Source organism: Hipposideros armiger, unplaced genomic scaffold (assembly GCF_001890085.2).
Source record: "Hipposideros armiger isolate ML-2016 unplaced genomic scaffold, ASM189008v1 scaffold_51, whole genome shotgun sequence".
Lineage (NCBI taxonomy): Eukaryota > Metazoa > Chordata > Mammalia > Chiroptera > Hipposideridae > Hipposideros > Hipposideros armiger.
Window position 1 is genome coordinate 610,589 of NW_017731401.1, and position 21,311 is coordinate 631,899.

The following is a 21,311-nucleotide window of genomic DNA, read 5'->3' on the forward strand; positions in this document are numbered from 1 at the left end:
AGTACAAAAGCTAATATTAGGTTGTATGAATAACCTGATTCTAAAGACTGTTTTCTAAATGGGTAGTTTTCAGATTGTCTAGTAGGATACGGTAGTCATAATAAGTGGATTTTTTCCCCTTCTTTTCTGCATACTTTATCAGGATTTTGGTAGAACATTTAGGTGGACTCACAGAGGGATTGTATTAACTACATCTCATTAATTTGAGCCCTTTCTGGAATGGTAACTGGAAGCAATAATTCACAAATAACCATATTAAGTTAAAGGTGGAAGTAATTGTGACATGGAAAATAAAGAATTGTCTTTATCAGTTTTGTAATTTATTGTGCATCATTTTTGATTACTCCACAAAACTTAATGAAGTTTAAAATAGTTGCCTGATTTTGCTTATGTAGTCGAACCAGCAAAGCTTTCAGCAACAAGCAGACTGTGAAACAATGTGGCTGTTCCGAAGTTTATCTGGACTGTTTGCAGACATTCTTGCCAGCCCTCAGTTGTCCCTTACAAAAGGATATTCTCAGAAGTGGAGTTCGCACTTTCCTTCATCGCATGATAATTTGCCTAGAGGAAGAAGTTCTTCCGTTTATCCCATCTGCCTCAGAACACATGCTCAAAGATTGTGAAGCAAAAGACCTCCAGGAGTTCATTCCTCTTATCAACCAGATTACAGCTAAATTTAAGGTACCACACACCTCAGAGCTCTCCTGCCTTAAAGATCTTCGCCTGACTTAAAAGATTAGATGTATTTATCTTGAGATATATCTTGGCATTTGCCCCCTTGGTTTTTCTTTTTTAAATATGAGTTACTTGAGTGCTTGGGTGATATGCATTTTTATCATCCCCAGTGTCTAGCACACTGCCTGACACATAGGACATGCTTAATTATGGTTTTAATAAAAACAGACATTCTCTGCAGTAGCAGAAAACTTAGTCTGCTAATAAAGCAAATAAAAACAGCACTGAGTACTAAATGTCTAAAGAGGTAAATAAAAAGCATTGTATTTTGGGCCTCCACTCAGGAGTTTGAAAGTAATTCAGTGTACTAAAGTCAGTTTTATGTACAAGGAAATTTAAGTCAAGTATAAGCTGGCTAATAAGAATGGCTAACATTTACATAGTGCTTTCTCTGTTCAAAATCTGTTCTAAGCATTTTCTTGTACCTTAATTCATTTGATCCTTGTAACAACTCTGGGAGATCAATGTATTTTATAGATGAAGAAACCGAGACACAGAGAAGTTAAGGAATTTGCCTAACAGCATATAAAGCCTGAGAGCCTGTCATACAAATTCATTTATAATTTAGCAATAGAATTTATTTTTTGAGAATTTAAATTTGAAAATATTCCATGGCAAGATCTGATTATGAAATATTTTTGACTCCCTATTATTTTAACCTGAATCTTCAACTGTAGGAAATGAGTTGAACTTAATGATCTTGAGACTTTCAATAATGTATAGGCTATGTAGATTTTTGTCTTATTGATATTTGCTAACCAAATTATGTAACTATATATCCTAAATGGAAGCTCTGGAGAAAGGCTTTATGTAAAACATGTTTTTTTCTAAGTTTCCTGTATTTGTTTTTTTAATTGAGGTATAATTGATTTGCAATATTAGTTTCAGGTATACAACATAATGATTCAATATTTTGTATATATTGCAAAATGATCACAGTAAGTCTAGTTAACATGCATCACTGTACATAGTTACAGAATTTTTTATTCTTGTGATGAGAACTTGTATGATTTTTACTCTTAGCAACTTTCTAATATGCAATAGAGGATTATCACTAAGTTTCATAATAATTTTCTTACTCATTTCTGAAGTAGTAATAGTTCTTTCTTATCTTCAGATACAGGTATCCCCATTTTTACAACAAATGTTCATGCCTCTTCTTCATGCAATTTTTGAAGTGTTGCTCCGACCAGCAGAAGAAAATGACCAGTCTGCCGCTTTAGAGAAGCAAATGTTGCGGAGGAGTTACTTTGCTTTCCTGCAAACAGTCACAGGCAGTGGAATGAGCGAAGTCATAGCAAGTCAAGGTGGAGATGCATGCGATCCCTAAATTGTCTGCTTAAGTCCTTGTCACAGTTATACAGCTATATGAGCAAGAGCTAGTTGAAGTAAACACTAACCTTTTGGAGTAGTTGTATGTTGGGTCCTAGAATGACAGCTTATTATTATCAAGGTGGGAATTACGTTCATAAAGAGGACCTTACAATTCATTTGTATTCAGTTCCCTTTTCTTTAAGGCAGTTTCTTTAATCGTTTTTTTTTTTTAAGAAATTTTATTGGGGAACAGTGTGTTTTTCCAGGACCCATCAGCTCCAAGTCAAGTAGTTTCAATCTAGTTGTGGAGGGCGTTTTTCCAGGACCCATCACTTCCAAGTCAAGTAGTTGTCTTCAATCTAGTCATGGAGGGTGCAGCTCCGCAGCCCATGTGGGACTTGAACCGGCAATCTTAGTGTTACGAGCCTGCGCTCTAACCACCTGAGCTAACCGGCCAATCCAATCTGTTCTTTAGTTGTATAAATAGTGTGGTGGCTACATGCCAGAATTAACCTGACATTTGAGTCTTACTGACCAATTTGCCATTCTGAAATTAAAAATAAATGGGACTCTATAGATCAACGTAGAAAATTTTGCAATATAGGAAATCCAGAGGGTACGATAACAAAGGAATAGTGATTTTTTAGTGTTTTATGTTTAAAATTAAGGAACCCAGTTAATAAAAATTGAGGGGGGCGGCCGAGTGGTGCGTTGGTTAAGAATTGGCTTGGGACGCCAGCTCTGAACAGCAGGGCCCTGGTTCAGATCCCACATGAGGGCCAGTGACGCTGCGCCCTCTACAGCTAATATGGTGAACAACAGCTCAACCTGGAGCTGGGCTGCCGTGAGTCGCCGGCAACGGCGTAGGCTGCAGTGGGGTTGGCCAACAGCAGGCGTCCAATGGCCGGCGAGTGACTGTCTTACCCGGGAAGAGCGCAATGATAATACCAACATGGGCGAGTGAAGAGTCGTCCTCCACAACTAGACTGAAGAACCAAAGGACAGCAACTTGTCGGTTCCTCTTCCCCAATTCCCCAACGCTATTGCCCTCCCCCAATTCCCCAATAAAATCTTTAAAAAAAAAAAAAAATCTAGGGATCTCATCAACTTTGTAAATGCTGTTGTCTTGTTAATTCACGTGGAATGAGAGCTTTAGGTTGCCTTTCTATTTCTCTTTAGAAATTAAACTCAAGGTTTTTTTCTTTTCAGGTGCAGCGAATGTAGAACGAGTTCTGGTTACTGTTATTCAAGGAGCAGTCGAATATCCAGATCCAATTGCACAAAAAACATGTTTTATCATCCTCTCCAAGTTGGTAGAACTCTGGGGTAAGATGATTTTTTTTTTTTTTTTAAAGTTCATTCCCTAACCTGTTTCCTAAGACTCTTAGGAGATGAAATGGAACTCTAGGCCTAACATAGACAGGAGGTGGGTGTTGCTTTTCCCCAGTGATAAGTTAATTAAATTACTTTTTATACAAGATGAAAATTTGAATTCTCTTGACAGGTGGTAAAGATGGACCAGTGGGATTTGCTGATTTTGTTTATAAGCACATTGTCCCCGCATGTTTCCTAGCACCTTTAAAACAAACCTTTGACCTGGCAGATGCACAGACAGTATTGGTAAGCACCTAGGAATCTTTGTTTACCTTGTGTAGATCTCATGTGTTCTAACTCACGATTTCTTCTTTTATGCCAGGTTGATTGGATTAGGTTTCATTGCTTTAAAAATATTTAATTTCAAATTAGCATTCATTTTTAGCTCCAATTTTTTTTTTTTTTAGCTGAGCCATCCTGCTACCTGTTGGCAGCTAAGTGGCAGCTCAGCTCGGGCCGGGAATCAAACCGCTGTTGCTCAGAGCTCAAACTCTTGAGCAAGCTCTTAACCACCTGAGCCACTTGGCCAGCCCTTAGCATTCATTTTTAAAAGGTTGATTACACCTTCTGAACCTTTGTGGATTGTTACTAAACCTTGGTGCTAAAGTTGAATATATAAAATTCAGTTCCTACAACTTTAACAGCCTAGACCAGCGGTTCTCAACCTTCCTAATGCCGCAACCCCTTAATATAGTTCCTCATGTTGTGGTGACTCCTAACCATAAAATTATTTTCGTTGCTACTCTATAACTGTAATTTTGCTACTGTTATGAATCGTAATGTAAATACCTTTTTGTTTTCCGATGGTCTTAGGCGACCCCTGTGAAAGGGTCGTTCGACCCCCAAAGGGGTCGCGACCCACAGGTTGAGAACCGCTGGCCTAGACTCTTTCTAGGACCACAAAAGGGTACATGATACCCACATTCTTTAAAGTTTAGTTGCGTTATTAGTTTCCTACTACTTTTCATTCTAAGTTCTTAATGGTTTTTCCTAACTATTAAGAGTAACTTTCTCTTTGTATGATAGTTTCCCCAAATCTCATCTTCAGAATACTGAATTTTATGCAGTTGCCTTTTACTCACTTCCCCACAACCTAGTAAAAGTTAGATTTCATAATTATAATTCATTACATTAAGACAGCATTATTGTGTTTTTCATTTTCTGTCGAACCCACTTATTCCTTTCCTTCCTCCATCCCTTTGGAGATTAACGAGCAGTTGCCAGGGAAACAGAGAAAAGTTGGATCAGTAACCAAAAATTGACTATATTAACATTCTTAAATTTATTTTACACAGGCTTTATCTGAGTGTGCAGTGACACTGAAAACAATTCATCTCAAACGGGTAAGCTTTGTACTCTGCACATTCATTTTCATCTCACATGTATATTTGTTATGGTTTTAATTGTGTTTGACTTGTCATTCTTAAAAGTTATATCTTTTATAAAAGTTAATTAACTTCCGTTCTGATTGTTTGGGATTTGAGGGAGTATCAGTATCCATTATTGTCTTTCATGTTTTGGTTAACAAGAAGGTTAAAGTGTTATGTTTTCGTTTGACAAAAAATGTGAAAAATCTTAACCAGAATTTAAAGTTGCAGATCACCATCTAGGAGGCTCTTCAGAGCTAGATTTCTCTAACTTCCTAGTATTACAGTTGTTAAGAGTACTTCATTACTTCAGCAAGTCCTGTTATTTCTTATCCGTGTAATCGTTTGTATAAACCATAAGGGATTCGGGGCTGAATCCAGCTGGTGTGTTTGACTTATACAGTGCTTTTGAATAACTTGAATTGATCGCAACATTTAAAACTTAGTTACTTTTTTTTTTTTTAACAAGAATTCCTATGTCCAACTTCTCTCAAAGCAGGGATGCCAATATAGGATTGGCATTCCCACACAGTGCCTGCAGTCAGCTAACAAGTAATAAGAATCAAAGTAGAGGAGGAAGCATAAAGAAATCCTTTGATTCAAGAGCAATAGTGTTAAAACAGGAAATCAGGTGTTAATTCAGGGAGAAGTGTAATGAGAGATGGATTGATTTTAGTTTGATAACTTACTTTCAGTTGGACACACTTGGAGTCATCAATATATTAAAGTCTTTAAGTCAGATTGAAGTTTAAAATTGAAAATTAGGTGTTTGTTGTTATTTTTGTTCTTGTTTTTTTTTAGCTGAGCCATCCTGCCACCTGTTGGCAGCTCAGCTCGGGCTGGGAATCAAACCAGTGACCCTGTTGCTCAGAGCTCGCACTCTTGAGCAAGATCTTAACCAACTGAGCCACTCGGCCAGCCCTGTTGAGTTTGTTTTTTTAAGATTTTTATTGGGGAATTGGGGGATGGGAACAGAGCTGGGGAATCGGGGAAGGGGAACAGACAAGTTGCTGTCCTTTGGTTCTTCAGTCTAGTTGTGGAGGACGTTGCTTCACTGGCCCAAGTTGGCACCATCATTGCGCTCTTCCCGGGCGAGGCAGATCAGTTGCCGGCTTCTGGACGGCCGCTCACTGCGGCTGCTGGCCGCTCACGCCGGCTGCTGGCTACACACAGTAGCCCATGACAACCCACTGCAGCAGTGGCTGCAGCCTACGCCGTAGCCGGCGACTCACGGCAGCCCAGCTCCAGGTCAAGCTGTTGTTCAGGATCTTAGCTGTAGAGGGCAGTGTCACTGGCCCTCATATGTGGGATCTGAACCAGGGTCCTCTGGCGTCCCAAGCCAGTTCTTAACCAACGCGCCACTTGGCCGGCCCCTGTTTTTTTTTTTTTAAGTATTGGATTGATTAAAATTGCTTGAGGCCACTCAAACATGTTGCTATAGGAAAACCATTTTCAAATCACATTCTAAGTTCCTTTGTAGTTGCTGAGAAAGGGTGGGGGGCTAGGAGTTAGTTTGTGGAATTCTTTTCTCTACACCAAAATTACCCCCCAAAATGCCCCAGAAACCTATTATTACAATTTTCAGCATCTAGAAGAGGGCAATGAAGAGAAATGGCTGTACAAATCGGATGACCTGCATTTAGTACAGATTTAATCCACAGCAGACTGGGCAAGTAATCCTGTCTTTCTGGGTCTCAGTTTCCTCACCTGTCTACTAAATTTCTGTTCCCTGGTTTGTGAACAGAAAAGGGGAAGTGTGCTTTTATTGATGGTATCGCCTAACATATCATTTTGTTCTTTCTTGCTTGTAATTTCTAAAGATGGTCATTACCCCTGAAATCTTCCCCTCATGCACCCACAGACACTCTTTAGTCCACCAGTGGTAGATTGGACAGGAGCACCTCTTTGTTGTCTCGTTTCAGTGCTTGGAAGGCTCTGGCATTGTGACCTCCTGCATGTAGAAGATTTTTTTTTTAATTTGTTTAATCTGTAGCACTACATAACACTAAGTAATGCTAACATGTAGTAAATGCTAAGTACTATTCTAAAGGCTTTACATTTCTTAACTTCCAACCCTCACAATAACGCCACTTTTCAGATGGGGAAACTGAGACTCAGGAATTTAAGTAACTTGCCCCAGGTTAACAGAAATTTGCCAGAGCCAGGCTTCAAAACACAGCAGTCTGGCTCCAGAGTCTGTGTTCTTAATAACAGTACCTTACTGTGTTTAAAGTTTACATATGTGTTCCAGTTTCTTTCTAAGCATTATTAATGTCAAGGAAAAAAATAATTTAGTTCCAGTCGTCTTTTAATTTTCAGGGCCCAGAATGTATTCAGTATCTTCAACAAGAATACCTTCCTTCCTTGCAAGTAGCTCCAGAGATAATTCAGGTAAGAGCTATCCTAGCAGGTTTCTCCCTTAATTTAATTAAAGAAATATAACTGTGTAGTTCAATCTCAGTTTTGATTCAAGAAAGCCAAACTGCATTCAACTTGATGTTTTTCTGTGCATAGGATAGCAAGAGTCCAAACTTCAGGGATTTTTGAAATTGAATGGGAAAAACTGTATTTTTATTTTCACTAGCCTTTAGCTGAAATTTAATTTCCTGTTATTGTGTAGGTGACAAATCATAGTAGTATTTGCATTGCCTCTGACTTTGTCACCAATAGAAATCACAGGCATTTTCGTATCATGTTAGTTGTTCTAGAGATCTCTAAATACTGTTTAAATTCATCAATATTTTGAAATTATGAATTAAGATATGCCAGTAGACTGTTGTCCAAGTCAGTCATATTATTCTACTACATGTTAAATATTTTTTGTAACCATAATTATTAGTTTTCTTTGTAATCCCATGTATTAAAAACATTCTAAAAGGGGGACCATGGCACACAAACCTGTTCTGAAGATTTGTGTCAGGTAGTTCATTTTATATGGGCCAAGCTTAATTTGTAAAACTGAAACTATATTTTGAGGTAAGGGGCTGGAAAGCTACCTCATACTTTCACACTATTGCAGTCATTTTTTTTAATGGCATTTAGTTATTTTCTTGGCATATAGTTATCCAGATTTCTTGTCCATGAGCACATAGATCTAATAAGGTATCAAAGTTTTGATTAAAACTAGAGTTAGAATCTTTTGTGTAGGGTCTAAGAATTATTTCTTTATCAGTAATTTATAATGCTATTTCTTAGGAGGTATTTTAACAAATTGAATGAAAAATAGGATAGATCTCACATAAGAGTAATCATAAAACTCACTTTTAATGAATTTATGGTCTCTTATTTTATGGTCTCTTATTTTATGACACACCATCTTTAACTTTAGATATATTAATGAATTTTCTCAGTTATCGCTTGTTACACAAGCTAATATTTTATCAAAACAATAAATTACTAATTACTCATGTGATCTTAGTGCCCATCAAAAGTGGAAAAATATCATTAGCATTTGAATAGCTAATATTCTCCCAGATTGCTAAGTGAAGCACAGCTATATTTCTGTCTAATAATTTGATTGTAAGGGATAAGGATCCCCAGTTTTCTATTTCTTACATGCCTTCTGACAAGATGTCTTGCAGAATTCTTTTGTAGAGAATTTTCTCTTTTGGTCTGGCTTTGCCCAGTTACCTACTAGGTGAAAACAGCCATAGAGATGTAGTTTTTGTCCCAATCACCCTTCTTAAGCATCAGTCAGTCTTGTCTAGGAGAGCCACATTCTCAGAAGTGAAAGCAGCCTTTCTGACAAGTATTTACATCTGAGAATACCATATAACCTTTGGTGAGGAACTGTTCAGGTTAATTTTATAAGTTGTAAATACTACAGATTTGAAGCAATGCAAATGTCCATTGATGGATAAATGGATAGTAGATGTGGTATATACACACAATGGAATATTATTCAGCATTAAAACAGGGAAACCCTGTCATATGCTACAACTTGGGTGAACCTTGAGTTCTTTATGCTACATGAAATAAGTCAGTCACAAAAAAGACAAATACTGCATGTTCCACTTACATGAAGTATCTAAAGTAGTCGTATTCTTTTTTTTTTTTTTAAGCTGAGCCATCCTGCTACCTTTTGGCAGCTCAGCGGCTGCTCAGCTTGGGCTGGGAATCGAACCGCTGTTGCTCACAGCTCATGCTCTTGAGCGAGCTCTTAACCAACTAAGCCACTCGGCCGGCCCTAAAGTAGTCATACTCTTAACAACAGAGAACAGAATGATGGGGGCTGGGGAGGGGGAGGGGGAGGAGGGTTCAGTGGGTATTTGCAAGATGAAAAAGTCTAGAGGTCTGTTGCACAACAGTGTGCATATAGTTAACACTCCTGTACTGTACACATAAAAATGGTTAAAATGATCAATTTTATGTTTTTTTTATCACAATTTAAAAATAATGCTGTGGGTTTGAATTACGATGAATTTAAATACAAATAGATTCATTCTTTTCTCCTCCCCTCCCGGCCCCCAGGAGTTCTGTCAAGCGCTTCAGCAGCCTGATGCTAAAGTTTTTAAAAACTACTTAAAGGTAGGTATTTGGAAAACTTCTGTATCTTCATATAATTAGGTAATGTTTCATAGCCAAGAGAGAATATATATTGTAGGATACTGTGTCATACTGTAGTTTGACCAACCATTACTTATTTTGGGATCTCTTTGCTCTAAAACCTGCTTCTAAAAATCTGTAGTTATAAGATGTTATACTTCAGAGTCTACTGTGAAACCCCTTTCAACTGAACTTCTATAAACGATCATAGAAAGTTAAGAACACTGAATATGTATATGCCTGAGCATACTGTATGAAAATGCCACTTTTCTTTAGTTTCGTGATGTCATAGGTGCTAGAGCATTGGGAGAACATAAAGTTTAGGAACAGCTGACCATATTGAGTTGAAAGGAAGGAGCTAAAAATATAAAAACAGAAGTAGGAGTTACTTGGTTGTATCCTGTCTTGAAACTTTTGAATTGTAAAATGCACTATAAGTGGAGCCCTCAGATTTGTTCATGAGGGCTCTTTTTACATTCGTAAAATCACTGAATTTAAAAAAAAAACCAAGTTGGCAAGAAGTACCACAAGTTTATTTGGTGTTGATAATTACAATTAAATTCATAAGATGGCACTATGTTGCTTTCACCTAAGTAGTCACTCAGTACTCTGTGACTGCTTTTTATGTAACAGGTACTATGCTAACTGCTGCAAATACCAATATGAGTGGCTTTCTCTGCCCACAAGGAGCTCGTGGTCTGAAAATAAAATTACAGTGTAACAGGATGAGGAAGTGACAGGATGAGGAACTGTTCTTTATTTATTACCTTCATTCAGCAAATTTGAGGGCAAAGCTAAATGTCTTGGTAGCAGGTAACTTAGTGAATGGCTACCTGGTTCTTTTGCCCAAGACATTCAATAGGATTTGTAAGTCAAGGGGCTTTGCTGAGTGAGTAAGTGTACCATCCTTCGACTTTGATTCTGATCTCTTTCCTCGTCAGTTTTCCCCCCAGTAGTATTAGTTTGTGAGCTTAAACTGACAAAAGTTTATGAGAAGAATGCTGAGCATTCTGTTTGTTACTGGGAATCCTCCCATTCCAATTTCTCTATAAAAGCAAAGTGCCTATGCAGTAACCTCTGCTAAATAACTGATCCATCAAATTGGTGTAAAGGACTCAAAGAATTGTAACCCTCTATTAGAGAGCAGATCTGTAACAGCAGATGTAGGTGCCTTGTAGCAGGCTTGTGCTCCAAACATTAATTTATCCAAACAGCACAATAAAAAGTCTTTCTTCCAAGCCAACTTCTATTTAGTGATAGCATTATGTCAATTACAGCATTATGCTTCTAGTTGGAAAAAATGACGTTCCTTCTTTTGTGCCTACTCTTTACATAGCTGATTGATCCTCAGATCTTGCTGATTCTTCCTGTCACTCACTTGCTGTCCCTTCCTTTTTGTCTTTGGTGTAGGCTTGTTATTTCACTCATTTCCTTTCCCTTGTTCTAGCCAAGCAAATCTGTTTGAAAACATTGAACAGTCCTCTGAAATTCATGCCCCTCCCTCATAACCTTTATAAGACTGTTGACTAAAAACAAATTCATGTTTCTCAGTTTGGCATTCAGGGTGTTTTTCATATTCTGACACCTCAGACTCCCTTTCTGGTTTCTCTTGCGGGAATGGTCTTTGCCATTCCTGGTGTTCTTCAGAAATTTTGCCTTATTAGCACCCCTACTCTATGAATTCTACCCATTCTTCTAGGCTTCCCTCAAGCATCGGCCTCCTTGGCTTTCTTTTGCTTATACAGTGATCATTCTTTTCTCTCCACTTAGATTATTTGTTGTTAAATGAATGTCTGATCTAGTGCTAGGGATGCAGTGATCAATATAGCCTTATCTTTAATGAGCTTACTGCCTACCATTCATTCCCTAACTATGGAAGGTAGTGTAGTATGTAATATTGGGCCAGTGCCTAGCGCAGCCTCTAGCCTACTTCCTTGTTCATAGTCTCAAATGTTAAATTGGAAGTATTTTTTTAATAATCAAATAGTAAATTTCTTAAGGGATAACAGCTGCTATCTGTAGCCTTGACTTGTTTGTTTCTTCCTCAGAATTTCTCAGTAATAACTTTGACAATAATGCCATTCAGCAAAAAGTTGTCAAGAACATGTTTTCCTGTGACCACTTGAATCTCATAGCATTAGCAGTAATGCGGTATTTTAACTAGTTTCCCAACTGAGTCATGTCAACATAAGTTATCTCTAGACTTTGTCGAGTTGTGCAGAAGAGAAAGTTCTTGTATTATGTGTGGATTTATGAAGTATTTGATATGTTTTAAATATCTATTGACTTTTACAAAAGAGTGGCTAGCACTTAGTAACTTGGAGTCATTTTTCAAGTGAAAGGTGGTACCTTCGGACATCAGTACTAATTGCACTAATACTTGATTTGCAGGTGTTCTTCCAGAGAGCGAAGCCCTAAGGACTGGATCTCCCCGTGCCTACTTCATGATCAGGAATTCCAGTAAAAAAGAAGCAATTTTGTGTGCCATTCACACTGGTCTTTTTAACTTTGCTTTGAGCTTATTGCAGTATATGTATTGGAATTTTTCTGTAAAATGGGTGTAATTTTCCCTATATACAGGTATGTGACAGCAAGAGAAGTTGCTTGCATGCCAGTTCAAATTGTTCTATGTAAAAATGCTGTTAAAAGATACAGCAGTGTTATCCTAGTACCTTTTTTTTTTTCACTTGAAACTTTAAGTCCTTTATAAAGACCATAGCAGGAAAACTGTACTTCTTTTTAATTGCTGAATATAAAATGTTTGAAAATTTTAATTTTCTTTTATGTGTGCAGACTCAAAAGTATGAGGAGAATACAACAGATCAAAACGAATTTTTTGTAGATAGCCCTTACATTTCTTTAAACTGTTTCGATGCCAATATGTATGCTACAAAGGAGAATGGTTTCATAAATTAACTGATTTAAGAGTAGGTGCCGGTGTTACACCTTTTTTTATAAAAAAAATAAAATAAATTTTACATAGTGAATCGACCAAGTCTTTTTTGGAATTATTATAAATACTTTAGCCTTATTTTCTCATCTCTTCCCTGATTTCCCATTTAAAGGATAGCACATATAAGCCTACATATAATTTATTTAAGTTTGCTCCTAAAAGGTTACATGCAACTTAGTTCTGTTAAATAGAATCTTATAAAAATGCACTAGAAAAAGCCTGCGTGAATCTGTCGATAGAATTAAAAAGTCAATTTTTTTCCTACCTCTTTTATTTGATCTACTTAGGGCACAATATACCTATGTGTTTATGATGCTTATAACTAGTCACTGCCTGTTGCTGGTACCTTCCCCTTCCTTCTCCCATTTTTATTCATGACTGTGCAAGAAAGCAAGAGGATAAACAATAGTATCAGTAGTATTGGAAAATTAAGAAAGGAGGGAGAAAACTGAGTAGAATTACTCTAATCACTTAAATTTAAATTCTAAAAATCTGAGTAAGTTTTTTTTTTGGAGGGGTGGTGTTTTGTTTTACCCTTTGGCCCATATGGTCCCTATGGGTTTCATGGATGGCCTTCAGTATTCTATAAACTCCCTAAAATTGCATTCTAAATAAGTGAAAGCTGAGTGCTTTGTTAAGTTTCCTATACTATGGGAGAGATCATTGCACCTATTGAAATAGTACTAATTGTTCAAAGTATACTAGTGAGTAGCATAGCATAGCAGTTAAGAGCACAGGCTCCAGATCCAGATTAGGTAGGTTCAAATAACAGTTCTGCCAGTAACTGCTTTTGGAACCTTGAGCAAGTTAAATAACTACTCCCTGCACAGTTTCCCCATCTACAGAATGGGAAAAATAATGGTAGCTACCTCATACTAAGAATTTAATAAGTTAAGCATGAAGAGCTTGTTAAAGTACCTGCACATGAAGGCTTGATATGGTTACTGTACTGTTAATTCCACATATGTAAAGGTGACACCTCTTTTCACCTCCTTTCCCCCTGGCTCTTTAAAGCCTTTCAAAATATTCACGTGTTCAGACCTAAGAGAAATCAAAACATGGAAATTAAGAGTCTGTAATAGAAATTAAACTTCATATTATGTAATCATGTATAATAATAATTCTTATCTTCATTCCCTGACGTTGCCCAGAGCACTTTTAGTACCATAGCAATTAGGAAACTCTTCCATCATGAATTACCATATTTGTATTCTACTTAGTTTCCAAAAGCAAGCAATTGTCACAAGGGTGAATCTCACCTATTAACAGGCGAAATAACATTGAGGCAAAAGACAGATTTGTGTGACTTCACTATGGAAACAAGGGTTTTACGATGCCTGGTTTAGTTCTGTGCCTAACAGTTTGTTTAAATCCTAAAATAAATGCTAACAATATTTGGCTCACAAGCAGCTTGACCTTAAGAAGACACTGGTATTTCAATGTGTATCAGTTATAATGTGGTAAATATGTGAATCAAGTCCTTGGGCTCAGCTAATCACTTCTCCCATATAACTGAGCTGTGGGTTTTACTGTTGTAAGCAACTTGGACAGGTCCTGTTGGCGTTAGATAAGGGAGAACTGAAACTGGTTGGAATTGTAAGCAGTGAATAGAATTGTTTGTTGTTGGAATAATTCTGTCACTTAAACATTGTTTAAAAGTCTAATAAAATAACTTCCTTTGTAACAATGCATTACAGTGGGCTTTTGTTATCTCCTTCCTGCTTGAAACAGGTAAACAAAAAACAACAAAAACAAACGTGTTTCAAGTTCAGTACTTGGCAGAGACAGCTGGAACTGTAACCCCAGGTCTGTTCCATTTAAAAGCCTGTGCTCTTAACGACTCTTGTCATGGTTTCCAATTTCATTGCGGGTTGCTGTAACTCTCATTTGGAAAGACCTCTCCTTTCGAGTCCTCCCTCAGAAATTTAGCCCTAGATCGGCAGTAGTCTCTGTAGGGACTCATGCTCAGAAGGCTGCAAATGCTTGTCAGTGGGCAGAAGGGAACACTAGGGAATAGCTGCCTGAGATCTTGGCGGCACGGATATTGCTGATTTTAGTCCTTAAATTCTGCAATATTTCCATTTTCCAAAATACTGTTTAAAAGAGGGAATTGAGTTTATTTACATTAAAACTTACAGGGCTGAATTATTCAGAGGCGATAATCTGGCTCCACTGCAGCCAACGTGGTCTTTAAAACAGAAATCTATCCCTTCAGAATATTTCCCAACGATAGCCCCTGACATGCCCTGCATTCTGCACACTTCGGATGTGAATGTTTGTAATCAAGCGTTCCAGGTCTGTCTGCCCCACTATCGCCACACTCCGCACTCTGCCTCTGGCTCTCCGGGACGGGGCGGGGTTTGCAGTTAAGGGAATCTGAATCCTAGCGCTCACTGCGCTTGGCTCCGTGGCTTCACCCTCGGAAGCGGAGGGGTCAGGCAGAGGGTGTGGACGGGTTCGGACACTAGACACCCCCCCTCCCCAGCATCCCTGCCCCTCACTACAGAGGCTGGGCGAGTCCACCACCGCAGCATCCCAGGCCCGGGACGGACTCGCGAGCGTGCGCACGCGCACCCCTGAGCGCCGGCCGTCGGTCACGTGGCCCCTGGCCGGGGCTTCCGAAGCCGGAAGTGTCCTGAGGCGCAGGGAGGCGCCGAGAGCCAGCTGGCGGTGGCTCGGCGGAGATCGGGCACGGTGAGTGTGGCGGACGCGGGCGTTGGGACCGAAGCTGCGTGGAGCAGGGGCGGCCGTGCCCGGCACGGGCCCGCACGGAGCGCTTCCGCCCCCTGTGGGTAACTGGAATGCTGAGTCAGAGCGGGGGCGGGGCGGGCGACCCAAGAAACCCCTCACAACCCGAGGCCGAGCCTTCCCTGGACTCCTGGCTGGCGGGACACCGCCTCCCGGCGTCTGGGGTGTCCGTAGCCGGGTGGAATGGTCGCGTGGGCCCTGTCCCCTCCATCTCGACTCCCGGCCCTCTGACCGGGGCCCTCTCGGGTCTAGCGACATTGGGCACGAAGAAAGACGATGTGTTGTGACCGATCCTGGGCCCTGGCCGCCCCGGAGAGACGCGATTGCCCCCCTTTCCCCTGGAGTTAGACTGGCCACATGCTACTCTTCTTTCCGAGCGTAGACAAAATTGGCAGTTTTTAATGGGTTGGTTTTTTTTCAGAGGGTTAAAAAGGGACGTTTCATAAAGGTTTTAGTGATGATAACAAGCGGAGGTTGATTCACTGGAAGCTAGAAGCTGGAGACGTCTTTAATATAAATACAACAAGTTCCTAAGCGTTTTCTTCGGGGAAATGGTTTATGTGTTTCAGTTTTCCAGTCTGCTTCCCAGGTATTTTCAGTAGGTGGCCTCAAACCAAGTTCTTCCCAGTAATTGTCAAACGCATAACCAGAGACCTACCTTTTTCACTCTAGAACGCTGAATATAATACCTATTTAACAAGCGATTCACATAGTAGGAGAGTTTGGAAATCCTGAAACTTTGTCCATTTGCCATTTCACCAGACTTGTTTTAATCTATGGACAAATGGTAACTTTCATTTTGGACAGTATAAGGAAGTAGACTTAAGGCAGAGTCACCAATAACATACTTGTCAGTGCTTGCCTTACTGTGTCAAAATTTTGGGAAGATTTATATAGCAAGCCGCTTATGGATGTGCCGTCATGTTTTTAGCATGTTGTTGGGTTACTGGAAGGTAGTTTCAGAAGACATTACCTCTTGATCATTGTGAAACGGTAGTTTTATAATTGCATCTAGAGAACAGATACCTTAGCTGATAAATGTGTCTTATATTGTCCACTAGATACATATAGGTACCTAAGGATACTATTTGCTGTTTATAGTTATCTCAAGCAGCAAAGTTACATGAATTAGGGAAGGGCTTTCATTATAAAAAGATACTTGAAAATATTATTGAGAAGATATTTGAGAAATTTATAATTGTTACCTCAGTAGCTGACAGATGTGTATTCCTTATTTGTGAAAAGGGAACCTTATTTTTATTGCTAATTTCCAATAAATTGCTATATGTAACATTCTTTATCTGAATTAGATGGCTGGTAAAAATTATATAAATATATCTTAGTATATCAAAGATTGATGAAATTTAGATCCCTGGCCATTCTTTAAATTTCTAATCCTACTTGGAATATTGGCACCCATTAGTTGATCACTGAGTACCTACCCAGCTCAAACTTACAATGAAGGACTATTAAGATCTGTTTCGATCCAATAGTATAGCAGGGTTAAGGTGGCTTCGTGAATCTTGTGTTTATGCTGTTTAGCATATCTCGTTTTTGTTCCAACATGGCACTCAAATATTTTTAATATCCTTATAGTTTTATAGCTTTTCAGTATTAAACGACAGTATTAAAAATGGGTTACTCTTTTTCAATATTAAAAAGGGATGGTGTTTTTTCTTTTAATACTTTATTTTTTAGAGCAATTTTATGTTCACAGCAAAATTGAGTGGAAGGAACGGGGATTTTCCATATACCTCTCGAGCCCTCATACATGCACAGCCCCCCTTTGCTTATTTTTTTAAGACTTGGTAATATACACTTCGTATGTCTATATTTATATAGTTGGAGGTTGAAGAAACAATCCTTAATTTCAGAAAAGCTAGTAATCTTGCAGGAATAATCATTTTTCTGCCTTTCTGTTATGACTGTTAGGCTCTGTAGATAAAACTTTTAAGTTATGGGAGTGTTGTGCACTGGCAAAAGTTGTTTCATTAGTGTTGCCCTGCCCTTCGAGGAAACAAAGGAATTTTTGCTATGTTTCTGTTATATTTTACATTATTTATTTTGGAACACTTTAAGTATAATTCATCGATTAATCTTTCAAAACATTTGAAGAAGTGGCCAGCCAATATCACTCTTATTGAGAAAGACAAAATTAGAAGGGAAATAGATGTTGTTTTTTTCAGCCTTTTGATAAGTGAATTAAATTGAATACATAAGATACCATTAGTTAATGTTTTTTTCAGAGCCCACTCAGCATTAGCCTTTAATATTGCTGGGAACTTAGATTTTTACATTGGACTGTTTATATTCTTCAATTTAGCTGGAAATAATGGGTGATCTTACTTGAGACTAAAAATAGCCAACATTTGTTTCTTAAATGTATTAGTTAGTTCCTTAAAACAAACATGCAAATTTTTTCTTTTCTCTTAGTATAGCAAGAGGATTGCCTGACCAAGCCGAGATGCAGAGCACTTCTAATCATCTGTGGCTTTTATCTGATATTTTAGGCCAAGGAGCTACTGCAAATGTCTTTCGTGGAAGACATAAGGTTAGTACAGAGAAAACTGTGAAGGCTTTCTATCACTTTAATATGTACTCTTCTGAGAAGCGCACAGGTACTAAAGTGTGAGGCTTGGTGTTTTTGATTTTACTGTCTCAAGAGAATACCTCTTTTTGTGGTTACTTAAGGCATAGCTTATGTCAAAGGCAGTGATAGCTCCTCAGTGTGGCAGAGGTTATGTGTTGGGAAACGAAGAAAAACTGGAAGTTGGATGAAAAAAGGGATGGGGAAGATGTGTTGTGCCTTTTGGGTTTTCCCCAGCCTCACCCTCCTGTGGTGGTGAGTGATCTCACTAACAGAAGTTCAGTGAGGTAATGATTTGTGGTGGAGGGCAGTTGAGGGAGGCAGATGTATGTATAGTGTGGAGGGAAACCCATGGACGGTTCCAACATTCTGTACTAAGGCTTCATGCTCCCAGTAAAACAGCATCCTACAAGGTAAATTGGAGTAAAATGAGGTTATCAACAAGGGACCTAGGTTTAAAGGCTCTATCTTGGTATGAGGTAATCCGAATTTATTATTGGAAGTGAGAATAAAATAAAAGGGCTAATCCCAGTGGCACTTCAAGAACCAAAAATAGTTTGTGTTGGATTCTATATTGGAGGATAAAATTAAAGATAATTAAAATAATTTAAAATGAAGACATTTAAGATCATTAAAGTTTCTATTCTGGGAAAGAAGCTGAAAAAATAATGGAGTAAAAAAAAATCATCCACTGATTTTTCAGCACTGTGAATTTGTTTTGAGGAAATGATAATTTAGAGTCTCCTAAATTCTTGTTTTCAGAAACAGCTCTGTAAGCATTTTAGTAAGGAGGAGCTTCTTCCTAGTTTCCTGTAGCCTTGAGATTGCCGGTCAGTTCTATCTGTGACAGTGAGATAAACTTTCACAGATGAGGGGCTATTTCCTCTCCTGAGGAAAGAATATGACTAAAAACAGCCTTTGTGGCTCCTAAAGAATGAATCAGAAGTATCATACGGATGCTTTTAACTCTTTTTCCACCAATTCCAGAATTGTCCACATATTCTGGGTTCTTGATAAAATTCATTGTGATCTCTGGATCTTTAATCAAGTTCATTGTGATCAACCTTCCTAGAAATTGTTTTTGTTTTGTGCCCACTGCCAAAAAGAGAAAATGGGTGGTGACACAGGATTTAGCATTAAAAACATCTGAACTGTCTTCCTGTGACCCAAATTAACTGAACAAACTTTAATAAATCACTTGATATGTTTCACACGCTGTGCTGGATCTGGTGAGTATAACTACAAATAATATGCAGTTCCTGTTGACAAAGAGTTTTGCGTTTAGTAGCAAGGTGGCATTGGAAGGGGTGTAAATTGGAAACTGATGGAGTGACAGCTAGTCCGTTGTGATAGAGGCATAGTGCCTAGTGCTAATAAATATTTCATATATTCTGGTCCTCTTTCCTTACTTAAATAAATACTTAGCGTCCTTCATGTAAGTTTCTATACATAGTAGGCATTCTGTAAATGTTTGTTGAATGAATGAGGAGAGATTAGACTAACCTAAGACAACCTGAAGTTCTTCAAAGGAAACAGAAATGTACCTTATCTAATGTAGTTTGAAAGCCTAAAATAAGGATTTGAGAGGCATAAGATTGCTAAGACCCAGTTTAGTATTCAGCCCCTAACAGGCTTCCCAGGGATGTGTTTGGAGAGACCATGCTTGTTCTCAGTGACATCAATTTCAAGGGTTTAGAACTATACTCCCAATTCCTGCTTGCCCTTAATAATTGTTTGAGGATTTTAACCATGCTATTAGCTAAACTCTTATATGTTATTGCTTAGAATGACCAGGTCCCTAAGTTTAGTATTTGTTATTCAAGTTATATTACCTTCTTTTTTTTTTTTTTTTTTTTTTTTTTTTTTTTTTTTTTTNCACCTGTTGGCAGCTCACGGCTGCTCAGCTCGGGCTGACTCGAACCACTGTTGCTCAGAGCTCAAACTCTTGGGCGAGCTCTTAACCAACTGAGCCACTCAGCCGGCCCTATATTACCTTCTTAATCTGTCTCTTTTTCATCTAGTTGCCTTTAGCTACTAACGTGTGTGGATGGGTGTATATGTATGTGATAACCATGGTAAAGAGAGATGTTGGAAGGATGTGATGATCTGCACATGTGTACATAGCAGGTCCTCAAGTAATGTTGTTTTGTTCAATGTCGTTTTGTTATAATGTTCATGAGGTGCTGTAGGAACTTAATTCTTGTTTATATTAATTAGCCTATAGTAAAATTGGTTTTATTATACATCGTTTTATTTAAAGTCACAGAATCTATTGACGATGTTAAATGAGGACTTGCTGTATTTATGTACACATAGATCTCTAAATATTTGTATATGCTTTGACTTAGGGAGAGTGAATGATAAATGTACAGTTGAATAAAGGGAAAATGGCACATTCCCACACATACCCCAGTATCTCACAGGTGTAATGTAGACTACAAAAGGTCTTGATCACATTGTGTACATTCCAACATTGTGTTATGTTCCCTGCTCACACCTCTGTTAGGATTCTCCTAATTTTATTTTATTTTATTTGTTAAGATTTTTATTGGGGAATTGGGGGAGGGGAACAATGTTGGGGAATTGGGGAAGGGGACCGACCAAGTTGTTGTTCTTCAGTCTTAGTTGTGGAGGGCGCCAGTTGCCATCTGGCTGCCCACAGGCAGCTCATGGTCTCTAAGCTCAAGGTGTTGTGTTCAGTCTTAGTTGCGGGTGGGCATAGCCACCGTTCCATGTGGGAGTTGAACCCTGCAGCCTAGTTGTTAAGAGCGTACACTCTATCCACTGAGCTATCCGGGCGGCAGCTCAGCTCAAGGTGCCGAGTTCAGTCTTAGTTGCAGGTGGGCATAGCCCACCATCGAACAGGCAATCTTGTTGTTACAGTAGCTGAGCCATCCTGCCACCTGTTGGCAGCTCAGCAACAGCTCAGCTTGAGCGCAGCGTCACTGGCCCATGTGGGAATTGAACCGGCGGCCCTGTTGCTCAGAGCTCGCGCTCTTAAGCTAACTGTTAACCAACTGAGCCATTCGGCCAGCCCAGGATTCTCCTAATTTTAGACAAATATCCTCAAGAAAAATCTCTCTGTTGGATCGTATGGATTTGGCAGTGTCCTCACACGGGCTGAACAAATGGGAAAATATTGTAATTAACCTGTAGTTCAGTTGTTCAATTTTCATATTGTCTGAAAACAATCAGTGGCCCTTTTCCTCTGGAAAGAATGTATGTATAGTTGGTGTGAGAGGAGGGGAAAAGTGAGGGAGGAGTGATCACATCATATAGATGATGGTCTCCAAATAGTGATTTTGAAGAGTGAAATTGGGAAGCAGTTAAATGGTTTTAAGAAAAATATGAGATTCTGAAGTGAGGGGAGGAGGGTGATGGCTATAAGAGGAGAATCTGTAGAGAGGGCTTCAAAGCAGGAACGGCACAGAGGTCCTGGCAGACAGAGAGCCATGAAATATCTTTAGGCAGAGGGTGCTTGAACTCCAAGGTCAAAGAGGAAATGATCTTCCTACTTGCTCCAGGGTTCAGCCTTGGATTATGAAAAAATTAATGTTGAAGAACTATTCCCTAGCAGACACATTATTGCTGCCAGGGAATAGTTCTTCAACATTAATTGCATTACTTGGAGATTCTTACTAAAAATTTCATATGTGCAATACAGTTTTCAATCTCTTTTCCTGTTTTG

The 21,311-nt window shown here is 38.8% G+C and overlaps 2 protein-coding genes across 2 annotated transcripts in view; both read left to right on the forward strand.

The window, feature by feature from the left end:
• Nucleotides 1-12,962, forward strand: part of XPOT (exportin for tRNA) — a 35,862-nt gene extending 22,900 nt beyond the window's left edge. Inside the window, exons 18-25 of the mRNA XM_019640542.1 lie at nt 396-681; nt 1,853-2,042; nt 3,259-3,375; nt 3,554-3,669; nt 4,719-4,766; nt 7,110-7,181; nt 9,261-9,317; nt 11,727-12,962. Coding sequence (XP_019496087.1) covers nt 396-681; nt 1,853-2,042; nt 3,259-3,375; nt 3,554-3,669; nt 4,719-4,766; nt 7,110-7,181; nt 9,261-9,317; nt 11,727-11,753 — 913 coding nt within the window. The 3' untranslated portion in view covers nt 11,754-12,962. The remainder of the gene's footprint in view (nt 1-395; nt 682-1,852; nt 2,043-3,258; nt 3,376-3,553; nt 3,670-4,718; nt 4,767-7,109; nt 7,182-9,260; nt 9,318-11,726) is intronic.
• Nucleotides 12,963-14,873: 1,911 nt separating this feature from the next.
• Nucleotides 14,874-21,311, forward strand: part of TBK1 (TANK binding kinase 1) — a 44,066-nt gene continuing 37,628 nt past the window's right edge. Inside the window, 3 exon segments of the mRNA XM_019640556.1 lie at nt 14,874-14,982; nt 17,470-17,587; nt 17,648-17,662. Coding sequence (XP_019496101.1) covers nt 17,501-17,587; nt 17,648-17,662 — 102 coding nt within the window. The 5' untranslated portion in view covers nt 14,874-14,982; nt 17,470-17,500.